The following is a 23,679-nucleotide window of genomic DNA, read 5'->3' as shown; positions in this document are numbered from 1 at the left end:
ATTCAGTCCAGGGTGTGTGCTAGCAAACCTCTCTTTCTGTCTCTCTCCCTCTCTTTCTCTCAACTTCCCTTTTGTGTTCAAAATATAATGGTCTAATTCTTTGCTATGATTCAGAGGAAGCTGGGGTTTGAGAATGTGTGATATGGTTGTGTTCTGCAAATATGTGTGCAGAGAAGAAATGCTGCAAGGAGAGGGAGCTTTCCTTTCGTCTGTCGCAACAAAATCAATGTGCATTAAGGGGAACTCAGCTCTTCAGCTGGCACAGGGCAGTAGGGCAGGATATATTTTTAGACAGTGCTCTTGTCTGGCTCTTTGGCCTGGCAAGATGGTGCAGTTTGCCTTAGAAGGAATAGGGCAGCTTACTGCTAAGCACTGGATGTGGTGCAGAGTGTAGGGCTGGCTACACACCATGAGCTGCTGCTCTGTTTTTTTTGAACAACCCAAATATTTCCAGTTGGTAAAACGGGGCAGGAACCCTACCATGACCTAGTTTCCTTTGGGCACTTCTGAGGGGTTCTGTGTACAGAGGGCAGTTCCAGACCACTGTGTGGTGGTGGCATGGTGGGCTTGAGCTTCTCTGTGGAGTTCAGGGATGCAGTTTTAATTGTGGAAGTGGGGGAGGAGGAGAGGAATAAACCAAACAACAATGCCAAAAACCAAGCCCTGTAAATTACACTGTCTGTCTCCAGGGAGGTTCCTTGTTTGGTTAAAATTTTGGCATCATGTTTCATAGCTGAGGATTTTGCCCTGAATACACATCCATTTCAGTCTTTGACTGCTTTATTCCAGTATAGGAAAGATGGCTGGGAAATACCATGACAGCTGTGCTCAGATGGTGCACGCTTTTAAAAACAGTGCAGACATCGTTGGATTGCGCTCAGTTAGGAAAACTAGTTCAGATCAGCTACTGCACTTTAAGCAAGCAGCTCTTCATCAGCTAAACTGTTTGTTCCTGCTCAGTGCCAGCGACGAAAAATGTGCTTGTGAGGTTAATTTCTCTAATTCCTCTTTTAGCCAGAATGTGAGAGACTGTCTTTTTTCCTCTTTTTTTTTTTTTTTTGGTGTGTAAATAATTGCAAATACATCAGGGCACATTTTGCAAGGTGCAGCTGCATGTGCAACCAGCTTTCTCTACATCTAAGCGTAACTGGAGGTGGTGCATGAGAAGTGACCAAGGGCAAAGCATATGCAAAGTGGCAGCTCTGAAGCCATGTTCTTTTCTTTGCTGTAGTTGGAAGTTCAAATGCACTGTGTTGCTAGATTAAATCAAGTATTCAGATATTTACTGTCATGTTGCCTTGAAATTGAAATAGCCTCATCTGAGGTGAAAGCATGGTACAGCTGAAAACAGTGGAAAAAATCCCTTGTTTGCTGGAAAGGTGAGTGAAGGAGTCTGAGTGCTTGGAGAGAAAAGGTAGTTCTCCAAGTGTGAGGTAGTTCTTGCAAGCTTCTTCCCTATGCTTCCATGCAGAGATGTGAGTGATCTGATCAGAGAGCAGCGAACCAAAGCTTCCTTCCCACGCTGCCTCCAGGGGCTGCCTTGGATAAGCCGCACTGTTCCCCGCTCCTTTTTGCCCCTCCACAAAGCGAGGATGAGAATTCTTTTCTTATGAAGTTGGCCTAGTAAAGTCAGTATTTGTGAGACTTCCCAGTGTGCATACTTGTCCATGGACTTCACGGGCTGTGAGTATCTGTCAGTGGCTCGATTATCACATAGACTGATACATGGCGTAGGCTCTTTACTTATGAAACATTTCTTACTGGTCCTATGTTGGGATGAGATCAACTATTAAAAGCTTATAAAGATAAAAATGTAACTGCAGCATGACATGATGAACAGAGAGAAGTGGCAGGAGGCATCAGATAATGATTTAGTGCAATCCAGTGCTGCAGTCATCAGTGAAACAAGACAGCACTCGAGCTGACCTTAAACAAGATTGCTCGAATATCAGAAACAGTACGCCTTCAAAGCATGGAGAGCTCAATTTGGGCTAACTTGTCCTATTGAGAAGCTTCACAGACTGCTTGCAGTATCAAAGAGAGCTTAAACTATTATCAGGATCTATATTTCAGCACAAATATATTCTAAAGCTTGCTGTGCTAGTAAGAGCAACTGAGTGCTGGGACGGGGAGCCAGGGAGTATGCCATAGGGATCAGCAGCTTACAAAATAAATACTAAAAAGCAAATAAACTAGAAATACTTCACTGAACATCAAAAATTTTTCTATCTGCTGTTTGATTTGGCCTGAGTTATTCCCCAGAACTATATTGTTAACCCTTTCACTATTATTAACAGCATTAATCTTTAGCAAATTATGGAATTGTAATATAGACAAATATTTACTATACAGTCAAAATATAGAAGTGTACATCTCTGTAAATAGCTGTTCTTTTCCCGGAAGACATATAGCACGGCATAATCAGCAGTTTGTGTAAAGACAAATTAGAGACTTTGCTTTTGCTCATTTCAGAGGGGTGACATGTGCCAATCTTGTGGCCTTTGCTCGGGAAAGACAAAAATCTATATCAATGTTCTTGAGAACCGCTTTCCTTTTCATTCACCTGTAGGTTAGTTCTTTAGCTTGCACTCTAACAGACAGCTTTATGAGGTGAGGAGCTCATAGCAAGGAAGACTTGACATGCTGTTTACTTCTTGAGAGCTGCCCAAGCACACGAAGCTTTATCTTGTGTGTCCTGGTGAGAGGGGGAGCAAGCTGATGCAATAAACATCAGCCAGTCTTGTCTTTAGCAGAAAAGGCTTGGGGCAGTGCGAGTTCTCTGCTTACCCCCACACACAGACACACACCTTTCCTCTGCTGGGGTTCTGCTTCTTTTCACCAAATCACATGAAGTTCTTGGAAAGCTTTGAAAGGCTATGGAGAAACAGACGCTTTTCTTAGGCTTCAGTGGTGAGAATGCCTGAACATCATGGTCCTTCTGGAGTCTGTTCTCCTCTGCAGAAAGCTGCTTTCTTCATTGTCACACCACAGGCACTTATGCAAATTTCTCCCAGCAGGAAATCTCAAGCACTGAAGGCCAGGAATGCTAATGTGTGCTGCACTAGAGCCCCAGTTGCTGGTCATGAAGGAGCAAAAGTTCCCAAAGTATTTACAGCCCTGGGTAGGGAGCCAACACTGACACTGCTTCACAGGTGGACACCAGGACAGGCTTCTAAATGAGAAATACAACCTTTGAAACCTTGACACCTGCATGGAGATTGTCAAATGCAGCCATTACTGCCAGTACACCTGGTGTTAGGAAATGAAGATGCTTTCACTAGGATTTCTGGCATTGAAATCTTATCTAGAAAATGAGTATTGGAACTGACCACAGTTGTTGCCAATTCCAAAATTGTTTTTCTGGTGAAGGTGTCTACAGGATTCAATGCTTTCCATTTTACTTCAGCATAAAGTCTGGTTAATAGGACACCCATGAGTGCATAAACATTCCAGGCGAATACTCCTGAGCACCCCAGTAAGGTGAAATGTGTAGTTTAGAGACTGATTCTTTTGTAGGTCTGAATATTATCAGTTAACAAGGTACAACTCTGTTTGATCATTTTGTAGTCTCGTTTTTTTTGTTTTTTTTTTTTTTGTTTTTTTTTAATTAAGAATCGAGTTAGAGAAATGATGCCATAATTCTTCTGTGCAAAGGTGGAAACATACCATTGAGAACACCGACGTATTTGCATCTGGAGTTTGATTTGATACACAGCCCAGTACAAACCCAGCATGTGTAAGTCACAGTGCACAAAGTGTGTCATGTTGGTTCAGCTTGAATTCACATGAACTCAGCTCAGAATGACATCTCCTTGGGAAGATACCCAGAGAAGGAATCTCAATACTTCCAAAGGTCCAAAGTCTGATGCTGAACTGACTTAGAAGTATTAAAGTATGTATCAGCCAGATGTAGGCAACACGTTCCCAGTGAAGTAGCCTCTACTGCAACTAAAAAAATCCATGGATTTTAATGACACCAGATCTAACTTTAAAACTTCCAACATTGTCTATGAAGTATTTAACGTATTAAGACACCGTGACTGAAAAGAGAGAGGGCAGAAGAGGGAGAGAATGATCTTTCTGATATCGATGTTCTTTACCTTAGATCAGAAGCTTGAAATATTAACTGAAGAAGCTCCACTCTTTGCTACAACAACATCCAGTGTCTGAACTTTGTTGGTGACATGGATGTTTCTGGTCATTCTGGTGATTTTATACAGCTCTTGGAATTGGAGTGGCTCTGTAGAGGCTGAAACTGGATTAAACATCCCCTGGTACTGGTCAGGCCTTTGTATTTGTAGAACTTGAGAGCTGGCTACATACTGCAGGTTTTTTCAGTCCTGGACATAGTGGATACAAGTTATTTGGGTCAAATTCTGAAGTCTTCGTACAGTGTTTATGTGGTCCTGACGCAAACTTCTGTTAAGGTAAAGGCTAAGCAGATGCAGACTTGTCAGGATTTGTTCCTCTAAATAATAGAGAAATGAAATAAAACACTATTCAAACACACTAAAAGCTTTTTGAAGGGTTCCATAGTGCAGTCAGATGCTGAAAATCATCTCACAATTGTATAACAGTGAGAAGGATGTGAAGAGGCCAAGAAAAGGGTGAATATTCCAAAGGCTTGAGAGAGTCAGGCAGATATCTTTCATAAGCTTCACTGAAAATCCAAACAAATAATTTCTGATGACATTAAAAGTGGACTGGAGTCAGACAGGGATACTCACAGACGCACTTGCTTAGGCTGTGGGTCTGCAGTGAAGAAGAGCATTTTTTGTTGATTTTTCTTCTACAATACTGAGAGTATTTGAAAAGATTTAGTAGTGTTGGAGAGGAGGGAGAGCATGAAGATGCACTGGAAGGAGACAGGGTATAGGCAATACAAAAAAATAAGTAGAAATGAGTCCTGAAGGATTTCAGATGTGGGAAACGTGGGTTTTGTTGGTCTCTGAATGTTCAGGCCTGCCTGAGGATGCAAATATTAGTGACCAGCAGGGAGGAGGGGTTGCAGAGGTCAGCACAATGGTGGAGGAGAGACAATGGGCTCCTTTGCAGCACCAGCCTGTCTTTCACTTCACAGAAAAGGTTTTTGTAATTCAAATGAAAGCAAACCCTCCTTACCAAAGGGATCTCTCTTTGGAGTGAGAAACACTGCAACATATTTCACTCTCGCTTCCCTTTTGGGTTCACCTTCCTTCATCAGTTAACGCATGAATGAATTCAGGCTGACTTTTTTTGTGTTGCTGCAGTATTCAGGTGTAAACATCAGTGCAACAGCAATACAGATGCAGTTGAGGCGTTTTTTGGAGCTTTGTATGTTATATTTTTCTAGGAAGTGCTGTTAGTGCTCTTGTGATGAGTCCCAGAATACTACCATGCTGAGAATGCCTGAGCACATTAATTTTGCATGTATTAACTCTCAGCGCAACCCCAATGTTCTTACGTTCCATGCTGAGACACACTGACTGCCCTGGAACTTTGTATTTACAGATACTCTGAGACCGGTATGGGCAAGGAGGGTGGTCTGATCTCAACTTGTCACCCAGGCCCTCTTGATGGGAACAGAAGGCATTTCTGGAGGGTAATTCAGCCTTTCTTCTTAGACACCGCTGCTGGAGTGCAGTGACTCATCCTCTGGAGCTGCCTGCCCCTTGTTTTCTGTTGTAGAGACAGAGCCTGTGGCACCAAGTTAGGGCTGGTTACAGCTTCCAGGTGGGTGCAGCTGGATGAGGTGAACCCTAGACACAGCAGCATGATGACAGAATCTGTCTTACAGTGGCCCCTTGTCCAGAGGGTCGCAGGATGTCTGACCCCCTCCAGTACCAGTGAAACTCCCAGTGCTGTGCAATGCCAGTATGTGCAATCGTTATTCCTTAGCGTGGATGTTACGGACAGTAAAACACTCGATGGGAAGACAGATATAAGATAAATCAGCCAAGTCATAAATGCAGGGGCCTTACTGCAAGATTGGTTATAGACAAATTAGTTGGGAACTATCTCAGGCATAGTTTACATTAGCAGGGGCCCTTACTCTTATGTAGTATATAGAGAAATAATCTGGTTTGTTTATTCAAGTGTCTTACTCATGCATACAGTTCCATGATTTTAAGCAGCTGAGTTTCTGAATGCTTCCCCATACTTCATTTGGTGTTTATCAGGATTCACCATATATCAGACCAAGGAAATGAGGAAGAAGAACTTTCAAATTGCCAGCATCGGTGCTACATCCATGGTTATTATGTTGTCAGCGTTAGAGGAGTTTTTGTAATATATATAGATGTACTTATTGCTTATGTGTCTATGCCATCTACAAAAAATCTGTTGAAAGCATGTTTCAGGTAAAAGCATCCCTCTCAATGTCACATCTGGGCTTTGCAGCGTAACCTGCAGTTGTTTTGTGATGGTCTTTGCAGTCTCATCTGAGAGGGAGTCTACTTTTGCATGTGATCGTGCAGTCTTTTGTAGGAAGAGATTCATGTTGCAACATCCGTGGATTTGTGTGTGAAGTAGTTGTTGTTTTTAATGACAACACACGAATAAAAAGTCATAGAAGAAAATGTGGATGTGAGGCATGGAGTTGGGGAATACAAAGAAGGAAGACGCTGTCCTCAGGAGTAAGAGTTACAGACACACCTTCATATTAGCTTGCAAAAGATAGTTAAATGAATATCTCAGAGTGTAGGTGATCAGTGTAAGTAGTTCACCTCTCTTCATATCCAATGTAGCTTATGCAAGGGTGGTAACTTTTGGAAAGAAGTGCCATTTAAAAAAACTGTTCAGTAGAGTATGCCTGACCTTCTGCGTAGCGATAAGCAATGGTGCAACCTCACAGCAAAGGCTGCCTGAACTGTTTGCAAAGAATGCATTTGATATTCTGTAATGCGCATTACTTCTTTTATTTAATTGTTTTTCTTGAAACCTTTTTGGTTAGTTAACAGTTTAGTTCCTCTTCAAGGGACAGATCAAAATATAAACATGTACCAATAAGCTTTGAGGCTTTAAAGCCAATTCGATACACAGGAAGTCTGAAATTAGGGCAATAAAGGATATTTCTGATGCTATTTCCTCTTATTAAACACCTCTGCCTATGAGGCGAGTCTCTGTTCAGCTGTTTGCTGACGACTAAATTTGGCTGTAGATCTGAGCTTTTTGCAGAATTGCTCTCTCACAGCTGTGGCTCTTTATTGTTTCAAAAGGTTCTAAAGAAAAATGTTCTCCATAAGTGAAATACCCTTGACAAGAATTTCATTATAATGCACTCACCTGGTGTTTAAGTTATTTATTCCTTTACCAGATACTGATAACTTAAGACTTCTATAAAACTACATTTTAATACAGCAGCCGATAACTGAGCAATGAACGAATCCCAGATTGCCAATTTACAGAGTGAGAAGTATAGCAATTTACTCTCTAGAAGTAATAGATTCGTTTCGGTCTTGCTCCACTTTACTTGAGTAATAGTAGTGATGCCAAAGGAGTTCCTGCTGACTTCAGCTGTTCTAACTGAAACTTTACTACTGAAAGACCTGAATCAATCCTAATATTCCATACAGGTATGCAAGCGTTTGTCCAGGAAGGGAAGAGATGTTCAAAAGCTAACTGTGTGAGTTTATACCAACATGACTTCATCAGTCATTAAAATCCATCTGTCAGTAGATTTGGGTTAATAGTGTGCACTGCTGCACAATGCTCTGGGGACAGCAGAGCTGAAGTGGGTCCACCTGCAACTAGAATGACTTGACTCCCAGTTTGATAATTTGATAACTCAAAGCTGTACTAGTTTTCAGAAGAAAGTCTGCCTGCACTAGTTACAACATTCTTACATTTAGTTTAGACTTAGTTTGTTATAGAAATGAATACTTGTTCTGAGTGATAAAAAAAAATATCTGATGGGATTTATATTGTATAAATAGCCCTGTACTGTCATTATTTGATTATTGTGAGATTATTTATTGCCTCGTCTTTCAGACTTCAGTGCAGGGAGAGCTGCAGTTCACGTGTAGGATGCAGGATGTTTCCTGTCATTTCTGCAGCGCTTTAGCTTATAAATTGCATATCTGATGGAAAGCTAAAGAACACGATCAGGATGACAGGGTTCAAAGCTAACAATTGAGTAGCATGAGCAAGGATGCACCTGCTCTTAGAACACAAACTTCAGCAAATACTCACTTTGCATCTCTGGACTATTTCAGTAGAGCTGTATTCCCACAAGGCTGTCAAGCGGCTTTGTTAAAGACAAAAGAGTTTTTTGGTATATAACTGGTACTATAATGGGGTCAAAAACGTATCTGACAGCCACATTTATTTATTCAGGTGATTTTTAAAAAAGAATTACACTTTCAAGTTCCTCTTTGAATCTTTCTAGCAGATTTTACTTTGTATTTTCAGAGAAGGATTAATGTATATGCGCTATGCTGTAGTTCCATGATGAAGATGCTAACAGTGATCAAATGGGGATGTTCATTGCTTTCCTCACCTCCTCAGTTTTTTCACTACGATCACATTTTCTTGGAATCAAAATATCAGCATTTGCAAGGAGCTTTAAGCAGTTGTTGCACAAGTACAAGGCAATTTGGTTGTTTTAACACGGAATATACTAGGGACATATGGATCCCTGTGTTATTCCCTAATGGCTTTTACAAAATTGTCCATCACTTGTCTCTCAAGGGCAATGTGAAATTGCAGTCACCTGTTCTGCAAACAGATTTCACAGGATTGTGCTTTCCGCTCTTGCTCCTTATAGATACGGTATCCAGTTGCCTCAGCATTGCTTATTTCTGTTCTCCCTTTCATTTCCCTTTGGGTTACGCACAGTTTGCCTGCCTTGCTGTTTAATGAGAAATCTCTTGGTATTTCCGAACATTTGAGGAAGTGTCTATTAAACTCGAATCTTAAGAAGGGGCACGAGCAAACCACCACTGCCTCATCCCCAGGATTAGCCACGTGTTATATTAGGACTACGAGTCCATGATCAACAAAAGCTGTTTGAAAAGCATCTAAGAGAAATCCCAGCTGATTTAATTGTGCTTCATGTGAGAGCAACTCACAATTAGCAGTCTCTTCCCTTGAATTATGCTTCTTGTTTTTGTGGTTCAGAGATGCAGCAAAGACATTCCAAGCAGCGAGATTTCGTTGCAACCATGGATTTTAAGGATAATGAACTGCAGAACAAAACATTTTGGGGCCACTAAAGATATTTGTTTGGTAAAATGAAATTTTGTACCTAAATTGCTTTCTAGATTTGTAATGTGTTTGTCTTGGTCTTTGTTGGAATGAGATGTTTCTCCAGCCGTTATGAACTTACTCAAGATGACATAGTGCAGAAAGGAAGCCTTTCTCTGTGCTTGTTCCAATTTGTTATAGGTTTGCATGAGTCCTGCAAGGCATTTGTACTGTAAGACAAAACTAGAAGCTGTGTTTCTGCATGACATGAGGAGCCCTCAGCCATGGCCTGCTGGGTCTGGAAGCAGCAGATCTCTAGGGCAACAAGTCACAGCGCACAAATAAATGTTATATTGATGCAGCAGCAGAATTTTAAACAAAAAGAAATCCCCTGTAGGCTGTTTTCCTAATGATTAGCATGCACGCATAGAAGGTGAGACCTTCATAGGGCTTTGTCAGGGGAACAAAAATCTACCAGTCAGTTTTCCCATTCTTGCCCTACATTATGCAGTGACCTGTTTTTACTTTGGACCCATTGGCTCTACCAGTTCTCCTCTCTTTTTTGATGTGGCAGCAGCAGTTTGCCCTATAGCTTGGGTTGCTCAGAGACCTGGGGCTGGCCCAGTGGGAGCACAGCAAAGCACTACAAATGGCAAGAGAGCAAAATCAGTAACTGTGAGCATAAGAAAGATGTCAAATTTTTATCTGCCATCCTTTTAACTGCGAAATGCTAACCTGATATCAGTCATGACCAGGACACAAAGGGAACAGTCTGTTTTTGATACCTATTAATTTTTCTCTGGCTCTTCAGTAAGGTCTTAACCACCTGATATGTGAGTTTTGTTTTGGTATGGAGTGTATCATTAGTTGTTGTCCTTCACGGGATCTACGTTACTTTGTACATATAGGAAACTGACAGCATGACATACAGAGAGTTCTCCTTCGAACTGTGCGGGAAAGATGCTCATGGTCATCCTGCTGTATGCTAGGAATTGTTGTCACAGTCCTCCAACAGTTCCCATGAAAGGTGACCATTCTACTTCCACATATCCATTGAGGATAGCGAGTCCATTTTGGCAGAGATCAAATGTGTTGCAGATGAGAAGAACTGTACTGAAAGTTCCTTGTGGCAAAGGTCTAGAACTGAATCTGTTGTGTTAATGTACGAGCTGTACAGAATGTGAAGAGGCTGGAGGAGATGGAACAAATGACACTTGCCTCTGTAACATTTCAGATGGCCAGAAAATCTCTTACTCCTTCAAGTTTTTACTCTTCAATGAAACAGTGTGTTCTGGAATATAAATGAGATATGGACATGACACGTTTATAAAATACTTCTCTCATTCTTTCTCTACTTTACCCACCTCTGTCATGTCTTGCCCCAAATATCTGTCAGATTTTGCACATGGATCAATTGGTCTGGTGGATGATCACACTGCTCCCTTCAGCTGTGTTTCCCAAAGGGTTGCCTACTACTTGTGTGGTGGGGCTTAGAGTCTGTGTCACCAGGTGAATGAAGGGATGGCATTGGTACAGATGAGCAAGGAGCCTAGTAAAGCTGGTAGCACAAAAATAACTTGAAGTTTGGAAAACACTGATCTAAATGTCTGAACAACTTCTCTGGGAAAAGGGCTGCTTTTTCTGAGCTAAAAGCAGTTTGGAAGAAAAGTAGTGTTGTCATGTGAACAGGGCATGCAACATAAGCTCTATGGGCTGCTGTTTATCATGCTTTTAATATGAAAGACTGTTTTGCAGATGAAAAGGTATTGAACACCAGGGAACAAACAGTTCTGTGTCCGCTAAGTTCAGAGTTTTGAGGGGCTACATTTTGGAAAGCATTCTACTAAATTTCCAGGACCAACCTCTCTTGGAGCTGTCTTCTTTTAATATTAGTGGAGACATTGCTGCTTGTGCACATCAAGACAAACCAGAGGCTGTAGGAGGTGTGACCAACTATCTGTGGAGTTGTCTTTTTCCCTGATATGTATTTCATCCTTACTATTCTCTCCCTGCTTCTGTGCCTTTCTCTCTTTTTTTTTCCCCTCTTGTTTTCTCCATTTCTCATGCTCCAGTTAAATGATCTTTTCAGACAAGCATCACAAAAAACCTGTTTTTTAGATTAACAGAGACTCAGCTTCTTATATTGACTGGCCTGAAACAGCTAATGTGATTTGCACTTCTGTTTATACCAACTTTCTATTATTAGACTGAACATACTGAGACTAATATGCAGGTAAATATAAGTCACCAGTGGAGCTACTAATTGGGTAGATTAATTAGTCATTCCAATTGGATTTGTTGTCTCCAAACAGACGAGATTAAAGCAAGGAAGGGTCTCTGACTGGCTTATCTTTTGTGAAAGAATGACTTCAATATGACATGCTACCTCGTATAAATCAGATGTCTGGTTATTAGCGCCTGGATATCACACCCAGCAGTGAAGTGGGAGGGCAACTCCTCCTGTCAGTCCTCCTGCTATTAGTCATTATGCTGAATACTTCATCTCAGACAGCTCCCAGACTTCTGCCAAGATCCTGGGCAAGGCGGATGGGCTGCTTTCCATAAAATGGCTGTTCTGCCACTGGGACACGCGTCTTGTGCCTTTAATGCAGGAATCTGTTCTTCAGATGTCTCAATCCAACCAACCTGCTCCATATTCTCCATATCTAACTGCAGTCTAGCAGAGACCCCCTTCCTGCTTAGTGATACGAGAGGAAGAATGTTCTTGTGGTCCTCGACATCTGTTCACAAAAAGCAGATTGAGAACCTAGGGCCCCAAACAAACGTCAAGTCGGCGTGCCTCTTGTTTGAATGTCTGACTTTATTTTTATTGGTGTCTGTCCTGTAAAGACTGAATAGGTGGAGGAAAAAAAAAAGTTACAAAAAAAAAAAGTTGAGTGTGCATTAGCTGACATGGGTATTGCTTGGGAGTGGTGCAACTTTTAAAATACTTCTATTATCAATCTGAAACAAAGCTGCTTTGTACCATAAACACAGAGAATGGACCCATTTCCCCCCATCTCAGGTGGCTAAGAAAAGTTCCTTCCCTCTTTGCTCGTGGTACTCCCTGGGGCTCACCCCTTTGTGTGGGAGGCAAGTTAGAAACCACTAAGCAGGACTGAGAAAGCCCTCTCCCCTTCTGTGCATGGCTGGTGTTGTTTACTGGAGCAGATTCTCTCCTCAGCGGTTTCCCTTCAGTGTCACCTGCAGGTATTTGCATCTCTCTTTGCTGACTCCTGTGAAGGTAAAATTCCCAGCTTTCACTTCAGAAAAGCCTTTTAGCCTGAGGTTGCTGAGGAAAGGGGAAACCTGACCTAGAAGAAGAGTTCCAGCATTGTTTCGCCTGTTTTTAACCAGATGAAGTACAGCAAACAGGATAATGTGTCCCATGCATTGTCTGGAGAATTTCATTTCCCTTCCCGAAGTATTGAGTCTGTTTAACTTGTCCATAACTCTAATGCTTAGCTATGACATGCATCAGCTCCAGCACCATGAATGTCCCTTTGTGTTTTGTTTTATTTTTTATTATTTGCAGTCCTTTTCACTGCCATCCATCTTGATGTGCGTCAGGCACTCTGCCTCCCAAAGTCAAAACAGCTGCATCTCTCAGAGAGAGGGGAAACCTCCAAAGGAAAAAAAACAGAACAATCAGAGCCTTGCTGTGGTCTACTGGTAGTAACAGATAATTAAGTCTAAAAATTTCAGCAGAAAGAAGACATTTATTGCCAGGCAAAATCCCACAGTGTTTTAGGAAATGTCTTTTCTGTTATCCTGAATGCAGCTCTAAGAACTATAGTGATTTGGTATATGCTGAGAATTCTTTCTGTCTTAAAGGTAATCAGGCACACCATGTTGTTGGGAAGCAAGGGGATATAAAGAAGCGAAATCAAACTTTATGAAGACATTTGAACTTTTTTTTTTCTCTGCAGGCATTTCTTCATCGGATCCGCCAGAACGCTGTGGACAAAGCCGAGAAGTACATAACAGAGGAGAATGTTAAGGTATTTCTTCCATCTTCCTCATTGTTAGGGATTTAATCCACAATGAAAGGCTAGATTGAAGGATATGGATATCAAATATCTTTTTACCTTTTTGATGATTGTTATTAAACTGCTGCCCAGAGGAAAAGAAACTCACAGTGACATTTTTTCAGGCCGTTTGCCCATTTGTTTAGCTGTCATCTTCCAACATTTTTTTTCCCACCAGCTGATTTCAGTAGAATTTGATAACAGCGTAGTCAGGAGCTAACTTTGGGCAAGATTTGTGAAATGGTGGATAGAGGACAGAGAGACCTATTAAGTGTCTTGAAGGGGAAAGTCAGAGAATGTGCTGCCCTTGTGTGTTTTGCCTGACAGTAATCAGTGAGCCAATTTGCATCTGTTGTCTCTTACAAATCTAAAATTGACAGGAGTTATGAGGAGGTGGCAGGAATATCTAGTTGGGTTATAGCAGGAAGGAATTTGGACTTCTGTGGGAGAGCTGAGGAATGGAAGACCCTTGCGTGACGAGGTTCCTGAATGAATTTTGCAATGGAAAGACACATGGGACACAGAAAGTAGCTGTGAGGTACAAGTTCTTCTAATGCCTATGGTTGTAGGAGGCCTTGTTGTGGTTTATTTTCATAAAAATAAGCAACAGTTTCATGTAGTAATTTGACTAAAAACTCTCCTTGCTATACACATACATGTGAGACCAGAATCTTCTTTGTACACAGGCATAAGTGAAACCTCGTGATCAATGGGAGAGGATGCAGAGTGTCTGCCATCAGAGGCTTGCTTTTTGGGCTTACGTTTGATCCTACAGCTCCTAAATCAGCAGAGAATCATAGAATCACAGAATTGTAGGGGCTGAAAGGGACCTCTAGAGATTGAGTCCAACCTCCTGCCAAAGCAGGCTCCTTAGACCAGGTTGCACAGCTTGGCGTCCAGGCGGGTCTTGAATGTCTGCAGAGAAGGAGACTCCACAAGCTCTCTGGGCAGCCTGTTCCAGTGCTCCATCACCTCTCTGTGAAGAAGTTCTTATGCACATTTGTGCAGAACTTCCTATGGTTCAGTTTGTGGCTGTTTCCCATTGTCCTATCGCCACGCAGTGCTGAAAAGATTCTGGCCTTGTCCCTTTGCCTCCTGCACTAGAGACTGCCCTTTACTTTAATGACAGCATAGCGCATCAGTAATAGGTGTGTTACGCTGTCCAGCACTACTGTAACTGATGTGTATTTCCTTAAGTCTGGTTCATCAATTTTTATGTAGTAGGATTACCAGAAAGTATAGAAATAGTAACAGGGATCCAGCCTTCGTTGTGGTGTTCATTCTGTAGGTTAACAATACCGTACTATTGAGTGGCATAAGTAGGTGGTGGTAGCAAGAGGGTTTGGCAGATTGGTGGAGCTAAGCCTCCTTGCCATCTTCAAATTTGCAAGTCCCTGGTCACCGGAAGCTTGCTATTTACAGTCTGGAGTAAGTTTAGGGATAGCTGAGGGAAAAGTAGACAACGACTAGCGACAGTAGATGCTGTGTGCTGAGAAACATAGAAAAAATAAGCTCTGCTTGAGAAATAAACCTACACAACCATTTGCTAATTTGACAAACAATTACAGATGTTGATAAAAGTTGTTAATTCTACCATTATTCACGTATTGTTATGACTGCCATATACTCAGATGCAGTGCCCACAAGACCCATGCAGAAAAGTCCTTATTTTCTCTGCTGATTAAATGTATTTGTATTCTAAGGTCCATCACAACCTCTGGGGAAGTACTACTTCATCTTTGTGCCATTCTTGAACTGCCTGGAGGTGCCTTTGTGAGGCCACTGTGAGACCTCATTAATTCTTATTACAATATTCAGCTTTTAATAACAGAGCTTCTCTTTGATGAAAAGGGTCTATGCTTACCGATGGTGTAGTAGAAACACAAAGGCACGCTTTTTCTGATCAGTGTTATCCCCCCCCCCCCCCCCCCCCCCCCCCCCCCCCCCAAACAATTTAATTGTCTTTCCAGCAGTGGAAAGATGATTGTTCTTTCCCTCTGCAAATCTTTGCTGGTAGAGGCAGGACAGACAAGGCTGTGTTGAGACTTCCAATAACTCTGCCTGCTATTATTATGTATCTTGAGTCATTAGGGAGCTGTGAGGTGGCTTGCAACAGAAAAGGTGGCAGAAGAGAGTGCATAAATGGTTTGGCAGCTTATGTAAAGAAAAACCTGTATTTTCCTCCTTGTCTTCACGCAGCAGGAACGTCTAGAGGAAAATCCAGAATATTCTGGCAGTCACTCGCCTGTAAGCAAAAGGAGAAAGTACTTTTTAGGATAACATAGGACACGACTCCTGGTATTATTTTTGCAGGCTTCTCCTACCACTACCACTAAGCAGTGGTGCTTACAGTAGCCTTTGGCCATTGCACCCCTCCCAGAAAGGCCACCTCGAATCCTATGCCAGGCCTGTATTTTATATCTCCTTCAGTGACCGACAGCTGCAGCAGTGTCAGCAAAAATATTTTCACAATTTATTCCCTGCCCTATGTGGGGATAACTGCTGATATGTTAGTATTATGTTGCATTCACAGTAGCATGGTGATGTCATTTTACTGATACAGAACAGTGAAGACAGTACAACTTGAGGGGGTACACAAGCTGCCAGACATAGATCATCCCCAGGAGTTTTATAAATGGTAACTGTATCATATATAAAAACAAACGCAGCTAAGGTCTTTCTGCTGCCTTGATTTTCAAGTGACTTTTGTTACCTGCAAAATCTGCTGCAAGCTTAGCTCTGCTGACCGTCACATAATTTATTAGACTACACAGATATTCCTTGGATCACAAAATACCCTCCTGAAGACTGCTCCTGAAGGATAAAATCATCCCTGACAGATGTTTTCCTCTTCCTTGTTAATCCCCTTTTGGCACAGCTTCTGGCAAAGGCATGCAGGCAAAGGCTAATGTGTCATCACATTGCTTTCAGCCATGCTATAGCTGAACCATCATGGGCTCTTTAAATTTGCAGTGGAAGTTTTCTGGAAGCAATTAGTCCCAGCTCCCTGTCTTTCATTTTCTGATGGGTTAAGAGCCCCTCAAATACAGTGTGTTGGAATCTTCAGTTTATTCAGAGCCAGGAAGAGCAATGAGGCATAAATATGTGAACGGGTAGTGAGGACTGCCATATCTTGGTGTTCTTGAAGTGAGAGGTGAGCAAAGACAAGAAAGATGCCGTGTGCTGTGCTTTGCACATGCAGCCAGCTTGCAGGAGTTTGAGGAAAAATTCTCTTTCCATCCTTGAATACAAGGTATAGAATTGTATCTGGATACATGCACAGAAGGCTCTTTAATTCCTTAGCTTGTCTTCTACTCCTGCAAAACCAGAGAGAAACTGTTTTTAAACCAAGAGTTTGGTTTCATTCCCGCCTTTAAGGATTAGACTTACTTTACAGAATTTTTTAATTACTGCTGCATCACCATCCACCAGGATGAATCAGTGTCATATCTGGTACAAAAATTCCACTACATGAAGTTGAAAAAGTCTAGTGTTACTGTAAGGTGCTTTGGGAAGTGATGAAAGATCTCCCACCAAACACCAGGAAGCTGAAGGCTGCTCTGTCAGGCTGCATTCTTTGTAGCAGTGATGCGCATGCTCTATGCCAGCCCTGAGAGGCTGCTTCTAATACGAAAGCTGGTTTGACTACATTGCAGATCTCTTTGCAACTGGCATGGCTAAAGCAAAGTGATGGACAATGCTGTTCGCAGTGTGTACGTCGCTGCAGTCTCCAGGCTTTGGTCTGCCCATTCAAGCATTCCTCCCATGGCTGTCAATACTGATAGTCACATCACATTGCATCAGGACCTGGAAGTTTATTTTCCTTAGTACATGTATGTTAAATTCCTAGGGATCATTTAGCTGTGAGATTGTGCAATTTCCTTTCAGTACACATTAAAATTGAGGGCCTGTATCACGTTACAAATGCCTTTTACAGTCACTCAGATTGGTGGAGGGGAATGCAAAAATTATGCTCTTCTGGTTTGAAAATACTTTACACTGTTCTGTGTTCCTGTCAGGGAAATACTAGCTCGCATGTGGCAGAGATGAGGTTTATGGGTACATCTTCTGAGTGACAATTTCATGTCCCTTTCTTCTAGAAAGTGATTTATAATATATGGGAAGGAAAGGTAAATGACTCCTGCCAAATCAGTTCGGTCTTTTTGATTTCTTTCACGTGTTCAGTCTCATAGGAGACCTCTAGACTTAAAGGAGGTTGTTCACATTCATCATGCTCAGGTGCCTGGAAAGATAACCTTCATTTAGAGCAGGTACTTCAGTACTCAATAAAGATTTCCATAGGAAAGAGACAAGATAGCAGTTATCATCTGCGCTTTAGATCCTCCCATGACTAACTCTAGAACCACAGTATTTTGGTGCTAGTACTTTAATGTACCCAAGAAGGTTTTATTAATAGCTGACACTGGACTTCACTTTATGTATTTCAGATCTTATTTTCTAACATTGAAGATATTCTTGGTGTTCACAAGGAGTTCCTGGCTGCCCTGGAACTTTGTTTACAACCAGAACCTCAGTCTCAGCATGAACTGGGAAATGTTTTCTTAAAATTTGTAAGTACAATGACTTAACACTATCTGAAAATGCAGTTTCCTGTCTTAAGCTCCCATGCCCCTTAACTATCCCTAATCTCTCAGGCTTGTAGCAATACTGTGACAATGTGTGTCTTGAATAAAACTTGAAGGTAGGGTGGGAAAAAACTTGTGAATGAGGTTAGAACAATGGAAACCACATCAAACTCAGCTGAACAACAAGGTATTTTTAGAAACTCTTCCTTTTCCCATTGAATATTTTTTCCTTTTTTTCTTCACCCAACTAATCACACTATTGCTGAGAATTTGCCTGCTTTAGTTCCAAATATTTCAAAAAAGCAGCACAATTTCAAATAAATGAATAATGTTATTTGTATTTTAAAATAAAGGAAACCCAAAAAGGTAAAAAAAAAAAATTGAAAACAAAAGACTCTACTGCATCTACAGTAGTGTCTGTGCATACAATTGCCCTTCAGTAAATGAAATGTAACATGAGATAGCTTATCTTGCACTTGATGAAATACAGTGCAAGTTACTGTACACAACCTTTTACCATGGAGTAAACGAATACCTGAATTTTGTAGCTCAAAAGTACAGAAAATCTGCTTTTAGACTCAATGCTAGATAAGAATGCCACAACTACAAAATACAGTGTAGTCGAGGTTGTTGAAAACATTTTGACAGTTTATTTTTGTGTCATCTGACTTTGTCTGATAGTTGTATTGTTTTCTTATACATTCATAATATGATTAAGTGTGCCAATGTGATTCAGTACCAGGTTGGTTACTGCCAGGTGACCCAGGAAGGCACAGACCTGTAACAGGGAACAAGGAATTGTGGAATTGGAAATGAGAGAATCATGGAAATCAGAGAACCACTGCTTCTCTCATTATAATTTTTTTTTTTTTATATTGCAAACTAATATAAGCATAGAGCACACTGATTGTATATGCAAGATCAGTTATTACATATACCTAGTCATGAGATGAACTCATCTAAATGCAAAGTTACCTGATTTACATGTATAATAATTCAAAGCTGCAGACATTTTTTTGTATGCAGCTGCCCTCTTGAGATGTCTGAAGAAATTAGAACACATATATTTAATAGACATTTCTTCAAATTCTTATTAACTGCATTAAGCCACAGGCCAACTTCCTATCAAAATATGTTCTATTACACTTTCCTAATCATAATTCATGCTTTCACAGTTCATCAGGTTTGAGTGGACAGCAATTATACAGCCATTCTTTACTCATAGATCTTTACCAACTATTGCTTGTATTTATGTTGTGACATTTAAAATAGTAGCATGTGTAGAGACAGTAGAATGTACTGAGACAGGGCCCATAAATTGTTCTCTTTGAGGACTGACTGTCAGATGCTGAAGGACATACTGATGTACTCAGTTAAAGCCTTGAATACTCACTGCCTGCAAAGATGTCCTGTACTAACATAGTACTGGTTAGCAAAGGTATCAAAATGGGATGGCTCCAGAGCAATGCTGTCAAATTGTCTACTGTGTTTCAGAATGGCACCAACTAACCAGAAATGTTAACACCATGTCATTTGGTTGAATTCAAACCTGCTATATATAGTCGTTGACAATATTTTTTTGTACATGAGCGTAGCATTTTGTAGCTTTATAACTGCAAAATTTGGTAATTAAGTAAATGAATGTTCTCTGCTTCTCAGACTTGCAACAAAGCAGTTATTATGGAACTATAATGCATAGAGATGAGTGCTGGTGAGAATTGATCTTCTGATAGAGGCTGTTTGACTGTGATCAGTTTACACTGTAGTCTGTGAAGTGCATTGCAAATAATGGTGTACATCCAACATTTCGTAATTCCTTAAGGAAGAAAACCTACAGCTTATTCAGGAGGAAGTCAGGCATCTCTCAGCTCATAATACATAGAAGCTGGTCTCATCCATAATGAGTAAAGTATCTATAAAGTATAGGAATAGCATTAGAAGCATTATGGCACTACATGTCTTGAGCAGGGAAGAATCAACAGCAGGTTATGAAGAGAGGAAGGAACGGCGTGTCTCTGTGTACAGATTGTGCCTATATTTTAGAAGACTAGCCTCACTGCAGGTTTTGGGAGCAAGGGATGAGGGATTTGTCCTGTCATGGTACAGGCTTTCGTAGTGAGTCTTCAGCAGGAGATGCCAACACCAACTGTGGTTCAGAGCAAATTCTACCAGATTGCAGTGTTTGGGTCCTGTTTGTGATATCTACATATCCTAAATTTCTTCTAGTTTCTTCTACACTTTTAGTTGTAATAAGCCTCCAGGATCACAGCTGATCCATTTACATTAATGCTGGGACACCTTTTCCCCCGGATGTTCAATGTGGCAGGATTCAGATCCTGGCTAACACCTGAAACAAACAAGCCAACATTGCAAGGGCTCTAAAACAACAACCATTTTTCACTGTAACTAGTGCGCATCGACTTTTGGAAGTATTTTAACAGATGATGAAATGTTCTTGCTCTGATATACAGCTGTGAAAGATTGTTTTGCTCTGGAAGACAGACATTGTTTGTCCTAGCATACTCAACTTGACGAGATGATTGTAAGAAGTTAATTCTGATGTACTGGAATTTCTTAAGGAGTTGTGGTACAATAGGACCATAACAGACAGCAAAGAACGCACTTCAAAATCAAACCTGCTGCTTGAAAAATGGGACATGTAGAGCATATTTTCAACATCAAAGAGACACTGAACTTTGAATAATTACATCTAATCACTATAGGCTTTCTTGTACAGGTCATGAAAACATAAGACTGTCAGCAGAGCAGAAGGGCAAAGGACTGGCTGATACCTGATTTCTGTTATTGCTGTACTGGTAGGGCACTGGCAACCTGGTAGCTATAAGCTTATTAGAGTGAAATGCATTTTCATCTCATTTTTGGGAACAATGCTGCATGAATGATCAGCTTTTACTATTTAAGTCATCAGGAATTTTGTTTTGTTCAGAATGAAATCTTTTATTTAGGTTTTTCATGTTGACAAAATTGTTTTTAGCTTTGACAGGAGAAAATGTCATGCCTCATTAAAAACACACCCAAATAAAACGATTTCAGTTTACTCAATGTCTTTCATGAAACTTCTGTCCAAAATTGTTTTCAAACTTACACTAATTTGTGGGTTGTTCTACTAGATCCAAAATAACATATGGAGAATAAACGATTGGTTTAGACTTCTTAACTGAACCAAGAACAGTATAGACTTATTTTTGTCACCAAAGTCAGAAGGCCTGTCTGTGTATCCAGCAGATTTGCTGAGTAAGAACGTGCCATTTTTATGTGGTCACTTTTCTGACCATAATTACACTTTAATACAGTGTAACTGCAGGTTCCGAATTCCTGGGCTAACATCTGTAATTATGTAACTGATAATTTCCTCACCAGGGGATGGAGAGTCCAGGACTGAATGTCACCCAGAGAGGAAATTAAACACTTCAGACACTGAGTAATTTGAAACATAGTTGTCATATTTGTGGGTCTCATGCATGACGGACAGCTGGAAAAGACTTGATGAAAGCACTCTGGTGTGTGTATAATTATTGTACTGTCTTGAGTTTAGAAAGGGATTTTGTCATGATCTAAATATATCCTCTCCAAACTATAGGCACTCAGAGCTGCAGTCAGAAACCTGAGCAATGACATTTTGTGTGCACTGATGCAGCGGATGCTGTTGTGTTAATGGTTACTATTTTTAGTCTCAGCATGCTGCTTGTGTGCATCTAGGAGTATGAGGGGAGATGAGAGGAGGAAGTGTAGGAGAAACTTATAAATCTGTCATCTCACTCTTCAACTCTACAATTTAGGGATAAAAAAAATCCCATGTCTCTCAGTTGTCTCTTTTCTTTGTGCTGTTGATGCAGCCATGCCTTTCCTGTATCTGGTGGTCAGCATCTTTGGTTTCTTTCCAGCTTCCCACTATTAAACTCCATTACTAATATGAACAGCTGTAGATGAAGGTTGTCTTGAACATCTGCATTCCAGCTCTTTGTGCCACATTTGATCGTTGTTTTATTTGCTTAGTACCATTGTTGCTGTTTTTGGCCATGCATCTTTTCATTGTTAATTCTTCCTTTGGAGGTATAAGGAGAGAAAACAATTTCAATAAATTACTAGTAAAAATAATAAAAAATAATATTAAAAAACAAGGTATTTGCAGTCTCTGAGCATGTACATCTAGCCCTTGAGCATCTGGCCAGAGCATCAGATTCTTCTCCTAAACTAGTGGTGGCTGTGACGTGGTTCACTGTAAGTACCTCAATCTGGTTATGAAGCTACTGTTCTCCTCCTTGCATTTCTTTAACATGTTGGTTATTTTGTGTTTATTCATCAAAATGCCTCCATTCAGGAGAGCTGTGGGCTGCCCTGTAAGGCAGGGGATTTCCAGCTGGTTGCTTCTTCCAGTCCTTGTTTTTTCCCAGCCACCTTTGTTTGTTTCTTCTTCCTATGGTAGTAATCAGCATAGTTCAGAAATGTCAGTCCCATTTATGTTCCCCTTGTTCCCGGCTTTACTTTGCTCCTGTCTGTTACGGAATATCCTGGCACATGAAAGTCCCTGAGATAGCAAAATCCATTCTTTCAGCAAAGGATGTATTATTTCAGTGATGCATTGAAAGGAAAAGTGCTGGGGAGGTCTGCGCTCAGAAAACCGATGCTAATTTACAAAAGTAAGTTAGGAATTAGGGGAACACTTCTGTGAATTATTTGTATGTGGAGATATTGTGTGCATCACGAGAAATGTAACTCTAACACCCTAAAGGAGTGTTCACATTCCTTTGTGAAAAGAATTCAGTATCAGACTGTGGCAATACAGACAGTCTAGTTGTGTCCAAGTCAATAAGTTAATGCTTTTTCTTGCAGAAAGACAAGTTCTTTGTGTACGAGGAGTACTGTAGCAACCATGAGAAAGCACTCAGACTGCTGATGGAATTGAACAAGATCCCAACAGTGAGAGCATTCCTCCTGGTAAGCACCTTCTCTAGCACTCTTTACTTAATGGTCTGACTTTGTACTGTACTCATAATGCTCCTTTAGTATCCAAAGAATGTCAAGCATTTTGCAGACATGATTCATTCCAGCTATGAAGCACTCAAGAAGGATGGATATTGAAATAATTGGTGAATTCAAGTACCAAACTAAGCACAGCTATGGTATGAGTGATTTTAGTGGCTACAGAGAAGACTTTTCAAAAAAATTAAGAATAAAAAACAATAGCAAAAACAACAGAAAAATTGAGCAAAGATTGTGAAAGGAGTAATGCAATAATTTATCAGTAGGGCTTTGTCTGGTTCCCAGTGGATCTGATTCCCTGCTCAATTCTCTGACCAATTCACAATCTGCAGACCCACCAGAAACATGTGGCCTGCTTCTGACATCCTTTTCCCCATGAGGCCACTTGTGGTCAAGAAACATAGGCTGGATGAACTATTTTGGTGGCATTTTTCTGGGGGAGAGGAGTAGGTGTTTCTCCTTGCAGCCTCCCCTTAATTCTCCTTGATTTTAGGTGTTACTTTCCTTCCTATGAATGGAAGGCATCTGGGTAGGGGATGGAGTATAGGTGAGGGACCAGTTTAGCACACTAGTTTTCTGTCTTAGTAAATGCTGTGAGGTGAAAGAAGGGCCATCTTTTTGCAATGGACTCATTCTGTTCTGTTTTCTGCTCTGCTTTTTTCCATTCTGCCAAAGGCGTGCTCTTTCCTAATACAGTACAGAAGAAGAAAACTTCTCCATAAATGCCTGTCACAAGCAGGGCCAGAGCATTCTTTTAGCTACAAAATATAGACGTTAGAGGGAGGAGCAGGAACACACATACTGTTAGGTACTCAGAATTTCTTTATCATATCTGAGTTTTAATAAATCCTGTTAAAGCATTAGTTTGAGTCACCAAACGAGCCATTCCTGTTCATGAT

At 40.8% G+C, this 23,679-nt stretch overlaps 1 protein-coding gene across 3 annotated transcripts in view; it reads left to right on the top strand.

Moving 5' to 3' along the window:
* PREX1 (phosphatidylinositol-3,4,5-trisphosphate dependent Rac exchange factor 1) overlaps window positions 1-23,679 on the top strand; it is a 153,343-nt gene that overhangs the window by 54,435 nt on the left and 75,229 nt on the right. For all 3 annotated transcript variants that reach the window (XM_021416450.1, XM_021416449.1, XM_021416448.1), the window contains exons 2-4: window positions 13,092-13,163; window positions 17,639-17,761; window positions 22,631-22,735. In XM_021416450.1, the coding sequence (XP_021272125.1) occupies window positions 13,092-13,163; window positions 17,639-17,761; window positions 22,631-22,735 (300 nt within the window). The remainder of the gene's footprint in view (window positions 1-13,091; window positions 13,164-17,638; window positions 17,762-22,630; window positions 22,736-23,679) is intronic.

The sequence above is a fragment of the Numida meleagris genome, chromosome 19 (assembly GCF_002078875.1).
Source record: "Numida meleagris isolate 19003 breed g44 Domestic line chromosome 19, NumMel1.0, whole genome shotgun sequence".
Classification (NCBI taxonomy): domain Eukaryota; kingdom Metazoa; phylum Chordata; class Aves; order Galliformes; family Numididae; genus Numida; species Numida meleagris.
This window is presented reverse-complemented; position numbering and strand designations above follow the sequence as displayed.